This window comes from Pteropus vampyrus, unplaced genomic scaffold (genome assembly GCF_000151845.1).
Source record: "Pteropus vampyrus isolate Shadow unplaced genomic scaffold, Pvam_2.0 Scaffold291, whole genome shotgun sequence".
NCBI classification, from domain to species: domain Eukaryota; kingdom Metazoa; phylum Chordata; class Mammalia; order Chiroptera; family Pteropodidae; genus Pteropus; species Pteropus vampyrus.
Genome location: NW_011889072.1, coordinates 553,720 through 560,919, shown reverse-complemented (window position 1 = coordinate 560,919; position 7,200 = coordinate 553,720). Strand labels below are relative to the sequence as shown.

The window sequence follows — 7,200 nt, the reverse complement described above, 5'->3', positions numbered from 1 at the left end:
TAAGGCGGTAGAAGTCTCCATGCTGAGGGCCAGGCTGCCGGGAGTGGCAGCTGTCCCTTTCCTCTTATCCGAGGTCACTGAGCAGTCCCATATCAGTTACTGCAAACAAACCACCAGAGACCCAGAGTGTTTTGGTCACAAATTGGCCCTTTGGGCTGAACTTTAGTGGAACGGCTCATTTTGTTCCAGGCTCATTCTGCCAGCTGGGGCTATGCCTTAGGCAGCCTCAGAATGCCCCTCCTCTGGCGGTCTCAGTGGTTCCCTGGGCTCCCCGGGAGGGGACATGAGCCCCCTGCTTGATGGCCTGGCTAGTCTGGCTCCTAGATGCAGGTGCAGGCCTGTGGCGTGTGCCCCATGGGCTGCTGCCACACAGAGCAGAGCGCCCATCCTCTCTTGTCAAACACTGGGGCGGACCCCAGACTCAGTGACAGCCGGTCAGAACTTTGACCTCATCTGAGGCTCCAGAAACAGGTCTCTCTCTGTTGCATAATAGGACTACAAAAAAGGGAAATGGCTGGTCCCTTCAGAGAGAGTGCGGTGGGTGCCCTCTCCCCCCACCCGGGGTTAGAGTGTGTTCTAGATTCACGAGACAAAGGGCCGGCTGGGAGTGGGGGCATGCTGGCTCAGGGAAGGCCTGTGTCCCTGCAGCCCCTGGGTCTGGACCCTCTCTCAGAAACCACGCCCGGCACCATCTGGCTGGACCCCGGGGGTCAATTTCCTGTGGCTTGAGGGCCTTTTGTCCTTTACTGCCAGGGCACAGTCACTCCCTGAGAGCCGAGTAAGAAGTTTGCCAACACGGGCTCCTAGGCCTGAGGAGAACATGGGTGAAGGTTAGGCATCTGCTTGAAAGATGTGTAGGTGTCGGAACAACCTGCTTCATAGGGTGTTCATTTTCTTTTTTTCACAAGAAAAAGGGGGAAAGCCATGAATTCTTTGTTGATTGTGAGGCCTGGCAGAGGAGTTCGATGGGTCTCCCCCCTCTGGAGGAACGACACACCCAGAGACCTGCTCGCTGCGGCTTCCTTTTCTCCTGGGGGGGAGGAGGGGTGGCGGGCGGTCCGGTGGGTCTGGCTTGTTGGGGGTCTGAGTGCTACTGTCTGTTTTCTAGAACATCACCTTCCTGATCCCTGGCTTCTACCACCACATGGACCTCGCGTACGACTGTTCCTTACTGCCACCAGACCTGGCCCGCTGCCTGGACCTGGGCAGCCAGAGTGGGCCCGGGGAGCTGCCCGGGGACCCCCAGCAGGGCCAGGGTGAGGCTTAGCCTTCTTTTCTCAGGCGCCTGCTCCACCCTGCCCGTGCCGCCCCAGGGGACTGCAGGGAGCTGGGCTGTGGGGGTGTGGTGTGCGGGGGCGGGGGGGCACAGTTTGCGTGGGCTCGGTGTTCCTCTGTCTGGTGGGCCTTAGTGTTTCCAGGGATGGGACACGTGTGTCTCACTGCTGTGTTAGCAGAGAGGACTGGCACTCCCCCAGGACGATCCCCCCGGGGGTGTGTCTAGGACGCAGGAGCTGTTTGGCAGTCTTCTCTAAGTCACCTCCGCGGCTCTACCTAGTTTAAGGCTGAGCTGAAATGGACACTGGCCAACCCTGAACTAAATTGTCACAGCAGGGTTTCTTTATTATGCTCATCGCTGTCCTTCTGATTAACATCTAAAGTTATCCCCAAATGTCTCCCAAGCCCCCCCTTGCTGACTGCCTTAGGCGACGTGCTGTGAGGGCAGGCTCTGAGGGCCTTGCGAGGAGTGGGACCCTCCCTGGCTCTGGGCTCCTGGGAGGGAGTGGGCCGCTTTGCAGCCTCCTTGGTACTTGCCTTCTGTGGACAATGAGCCAGGAGGAGCTGCACCCCGGCTCGGCCGCCTCCTCCCTGTCCCCGTGGGCTGATGGGGTGCGGTGCTGGGTCTCTGGCCTCTGTTTTGTGGGGGGGAACGGAGGCAACGAGGCCACGAGACAGTCCAAGCATCAGTGGCAGGGTCACACGTCAGGACAAGATGGCACTCATGCGATGCTGTTGACCCCTGGCAAGCCCAGGGTGGTTTATGTACTGTCACCTGAGGACAGATTTGTGAAAAGACCTGGTGTTTGAATAAACACAGTAGATTTAATACAGTTGCTGAGGGAATAATGTGACTACAGCATCTGACTGGTAAAATGAACATTTGTTGTCAGATGGTGTTCAGTTTTCTGGGCTTCATGAGATGTTTCTTTAGCATGTGGTCCCACCCCCGTCACGGGGGACGCAGCTTGCCCCACAGTGTCACTTGGGGGCACTAGAAGTCAGACTGAGGTGTTTTGCTTTAAAAAGTGCCGTGTTAGTCGGTGACTCTTCAAATGGCCACTTTTTAACATGGGGTTTCCTTTATGCATTGGAGACGTGGTGTCAGCCAGAGGCTACGATCCCTTTGTCTGACTGCTGGCTGATAAGAATGGTCTCGCCCCTCTGGCGCGACTGACCTGCGGTGCGCTAGGCCCTGTCGCGCAGAGTTGCGCTGGGCCCCGTAGAGCTGGTGGGGAGGCGGGTGGCTCACAGCATAGGTGCCGTGTACAGGAAGGGACTAGCAGTGGGACGTGCAGCCTTCACTCTGGGGCCTATGAAGGCCCCCTGGAGAGGTGGCCGGGAGGCCTGGGGAGGGTGGCAGCAGTCAGGCCGCAGGGCCGTGGGGTCATCTTAGGGGCTGGAGCCCTGAGGGGGCCATCGGCTGATGAGGGCCCTGCTCTAACTCATGTCGGTGGGCTCATGTTGCTGAGGGCAGGGCCCAGGACAAAGCCGCGGGGAGAGCAGAGGGTGCTGGCCTGATCTGGGGTGCCCGTTGGATGTTGAGAGGTGGCTGGATCTGGGACATGCTGCGGGCAGGTGTGACGGAGTTAGGAGGCCAGCCCTGCCCAGCTGTTGAGTCATAGGGAGAAGAAGAGACCCATCTGCAGGGGCCTGTGAATAGGAAACACTCTTTTGCTAGGTCCAGGGGCTAACGTGCTTGCTGGTGACCACACACTGCCACGAGATGACACCCTAAAGCCACTGGGCAGCCAAGAAGCCGTCGCTGAGTCCCAGGCCCAAGCGGACCCTGGAGGTGGTCGCCCTTCTTCCCTCCCCTCTCGGCCCACTCCGGGGTAAGTCCTCTGTCAGAGGTGCAGGTGAACTGAAGGCCAAGTTCCTCCATGTTACCTGGTGCAGTCCCCAGCAGCCTCTATGCGACAGCCCTCGTTTACCTGTAAGGAAACTTTTAGTAGTTTCCAGGGAACTGATAAGCAGAATTTTCTCATTTTTAGAACCATTTGAATCTGTTCTGTGTGTACAGGCTTAAATGAAGTATTCTGTTTAGACTAAAAGAAGTTCATGTTGGAAAATTTGGAAAATTTAGAAAAGTAAGAATAAAAAACCCACTATCACAGTCCTCTCGTGCAGAGCATAGCAAGCAGTCACGTGCCACACACTGGGTGTGCGTGTGACCCACGCACTTTCTGCTCTCGCACCGGGACCCAGCACCCCTCATGCCCTGGGGCCAGGACGCAGGCCAGAGGGACTATCCTTGAACTTGAACTATGCCTCCCCTTATGTCTGGTTTCTTTTGCTCATCATGTCGTCATGTTTTCCAGTATTCTTGAAATGATTTTAAAAATGTATAATACATGAATACGTATGCTTTTTTATAAAGTACAGAAGAATAACAAAAAACTAAGTTCTCCTAATTAGATCCCAACCTCCCCCAGGGTGCCTCTGCGAGCAGTTATATCTTTCTAGAGCATTCCTCAATGCACTTAACTATAAAAGTACACGATGCGTGTGCGTGCGTGTACTCACGCACGGCTGCCCTTGTCCCTGTAGCACTAATAGGATCACACTGCGCAGGGCGTCCTCTGGATATACGCACACGTGCACACACGTGTATGTCTCGAAGACCTTCTGTGTGCTGCAGGCTCCAACTGCCTCACGTCCAACCCTCGGTTCAGGGGGAGTCTCCTGTGGGCGGGTGCTGTGGCTGCTTCCTGTTGTTCGCTTAGACTCCCTGGCCTCTTCTTACTTGACCATGGAGCCCACTCTTGGTGATGTGGGCAGTGCGGCTGCTCACCCTCCTTGCCGTGTGCTCATCCGCAGATGAGGAGTGGCTCTGCCCGTGGGCGCATGCCGCCGGATGGGCCTGCCCCGAGGCCGCTCGCTGCTGGGGCGTCTCGGGGGGCGCATGCTCTGCTCTGCACTGAGCTTCGTGCCGTGCAGTGCGGAGGTGCCCCCAGTGAGTCGCTCCCCTGCTTCCCCCCGAGGCGGGCAGCTCAGCCTCTCAGTTCTGAGCAGTGATTTGCGTCTCTAACACACACGGTGCAGTCACTACCGTTTCCTTCACGCGTTCACTCACTCACGTATTTGCTCAACAGATGAACATCGCAAAAGACTTGCAGGCTCGTTTCTACGAATTATGGTCCAGTCAAGGAAATGAGCTAAAACAGTGAAAACAGCAAGGCTGGGGATTGAGGAACAAGTCGGGAAGCGAGACCCTGAGCGTTTCGTGTTCTGGGGACCAAGTCAGTGTCTCCTCCAGGCCGTGTGCTTGCCCTCCCAGTGCCCTGGGAGCTCGGCCTTCCTGTTGGCCGGCTGCCGAGGAAGCCGAGTGGACCGTTAGACTATAGACGAGGTGCCGAGGCCCTGAGCGAGGCCCCCAGACAGCCAGGGGGTCTCGGGTCCCCATGTCCCCGCTGCTTATCACAGCTTGCAGACTTGGGCAGTGGAGGAGAAGGGAGGGGAGGGGGAGAAGACCCACCCCCCATTTCCTCATCTCAGCCAGAATTTAGCGACAGGGTGACATCTAGCTGCTGGGGAGGCGTGGAGACAGGAGGGACAGTGCAGAGCTGCCCCGGGCCTGACCCTGTGGCCACATCAGAGGGGTTGCTGCCGGCTTGCCGAGGGGAGTGAGACGCTGCTGCCTCATCTGCCGACCACGCAGAGGACCTGCAGCCCCCGAGACTGGCACAGGGCTGGTCTCCTCCGTCGATGGATAGGGTGGAGGGGTGGATGTGGCGAGAGATGCAGATAACGTTCGCCTGGCCTCTGCAGCCCCTGGCCTCACCTCTCGGCCCCCAGCCAACTTCTCTGCCCCTCAGAGCTCTGCTCGTGGCTCCTTCCTCTGTGGCACCCGTCCTCGCTCTCATGGGCCTCTCTGAACCTCTGGGGTAAGGTTGGCCAGGTCGGCGGCGTGTTTGCCTGGCGAGGCTGCGCATGGCTGCATTCTGTTGGTCTTGGTGCTGGTGTCCGGCCTGGGGCTGGCGCAAGTCAGTGGAGTGGGCGCCACAGCAGCTGGGCCAGCCGCCTGTCACCTGTCTGGGCTGTGGCAGCCTCTTCCTTGGTGGCCACCCTGTGCTGAACATGCCCGTGAGCCTTCTTCCTTGGTGGCCACCCTGTGCTGAACGTGCCCGTGAGCCCTCTGTCCTGGCCCTCTGTCCCAGCTCTCAGGAGCCTGGCAGCCCCTACCCCCGGCCCTCCTGGTCCTTGCGCTGGCCCTTCTGAGCTGTTTCCTGTTGGCCGTGAGGTCAGGTGCCATTTGCAGCCAGTAACAGGTCAGCTTTGCGCAGGACACACAACACTCTTGAGTCTCTTCTCCCCTCTGTTCCCACCCTCCGCGAGGTGCCCGCCATGTGGCCGAGGCTGGGTGCTTGGCTGGGGGCGCCCGCCCACTGGGAAAGGGCGTCCCGACTCGGCCTTGAGCGTGTGGTCCTGGGCGCTCCGTGGTAGTCTCTGAGTGATCATCGCTAAACATGGATTCAGCTGGAAATACGAGTTGGTGCTTTATTTTTTAACTTGGTTAGAAAATTTAGTGTTTTTTTCTCTGTCATGAGTTTATGCTGTTGAGTGCTTTGTACTTGTCTCTCATAGAGGAGAAGGCCATGTGGTCTCTGTTTTTGACTTCTCCATGGCTCCTAAGTCAGTGTCATCTGTATCATAATCCCCAGGGTGGACAGTATCCCAGAAGGAAGCCCGGCAGCCCAGGAACGGTCACTGCCTGAGGACCAGCGGGACCCTGTCCCAGAGAAAGCGGAACCTGCCCCAACAGAGAGTCTCCAACAGGACCTCCTGGGAGGAGGCAGGTCTGACATGGTGGACACCAGGTCATTTGTTTCATGCGACAGTTCTGAAACTCAGACCCCAACTGAGGATGGGTACGAGAGCGCGGAAGCGAGCGGCCTGTCCCGGGCAGCACAGCTGGAATGCACGGACTTGAGCAGTGCCAGTGACCCAGACCTTCGGGATGACTCTGCAGGGCAGCCGACAGGGGCGGGCCTGCTGGGGCTGCACCCTGGATGTGAGGGCGAGCACAGCGTGCCCCAGGGGAGCCCGGCCTCAGCTCCCAGCCCCTCTGGGCTGCGATTTTTGGCCTCCAGGCCCGCTTTGGAGGAGCCGTGGCTGGGAGCGCAGAATGACCGGGAGGAGCTGCGGACCTGCTTAATTAAGGAGCAGCTGTCCAGATCGAGCTTTGGGGGGCCTCTGGGCGTCTCGTACATCGAGCTGGTCCCAGCCGAGCACCCTTCGCTCTCTGCCCCTGTGTCGCTGTGTGACCTCGGAGGCCAAGACCTGCATGCTGGCCGCTCGGGCAGCTCCGCGGCCTGCTACGCCCTGGCCACGGACGTCCCTGGCGCCCTGGACGCGGTGGGGGCCCGGGAGGCCAGTGGGAATTCGTTCTCCTGGAACCTCAAGGAGCTCTTTTTCAGCGAGTGGGCGGACCGAACTTCTTCGAACTGTTCCTGTGCCTCGTCTGAGCATGTGGGGACAGCCTCTCCTTCCCTGGCGGGCTCCGATGTGGATGTGAGTGCGGTGCATGGGCCGAGGTCAGAGGCAGTGGATGACAGGGAGCTGTTATTGCTGGCTGGCACCTACTGTGCTCTTGGCGAAGGCCAGCGCTTCCGTGAGTGCCCTCTGGACCGCGACCGGCCAGAACCGTCTGACACCCATTTGGAGTCCTTGGAGTGTGACAGTGTGAATGGCAGAGAGACCCCGGGCCGCATCCTGGCCATGCTGGGAGCCGGCCCCGCGGACACGTGCCCGTCGGAGGAGCCGAGGCTGAGCATCCAGGTCACCTCCACGCCTGTGAGAGGGGACAGCTCGGCGATGCCCAGGGCCGCCGGCCTGCAGTGCGAGATCCAGGAGGGCACCTACGCCGGGAGCTGCTGCCACCGAGACGGCTCGCTGCTGAGTGCGTCCTGGGGGAGGCGTGGC

The 7,200-nt window shown here is 59.2% G+C and overlaps 1 protein-coding gene across 1 annotated transcript in view; it reads left to right on the top strand.

Annotated features, from left to right (window-relative positions):
• PASK (PAS domain containing serine/threonine kinase) overlaps window positions 1-7,200 on the top strand; it is a 34,518-nt gene that overhangs the window by 14,050 nt on the left and 13,268 nt on the right. Inside the window, exons 5-7 of the mRNA XM_023521083.1 lie at window positions 1,109-1,256; window positions 2,957-3,110; window positions 5,940-7,194. Coding sequence (XP_023376851.1) covers window positions 1,109-1,256; window positions 2,957-3,110; window positions 5,940-7,194 — 1,557 coding nt within the window. The remainder of the gene's footprint in view (window positions 1-1,108; window positions 1,257-2,956; window positions 3,111-5,939; window positions 7,195-7,200) is intronic.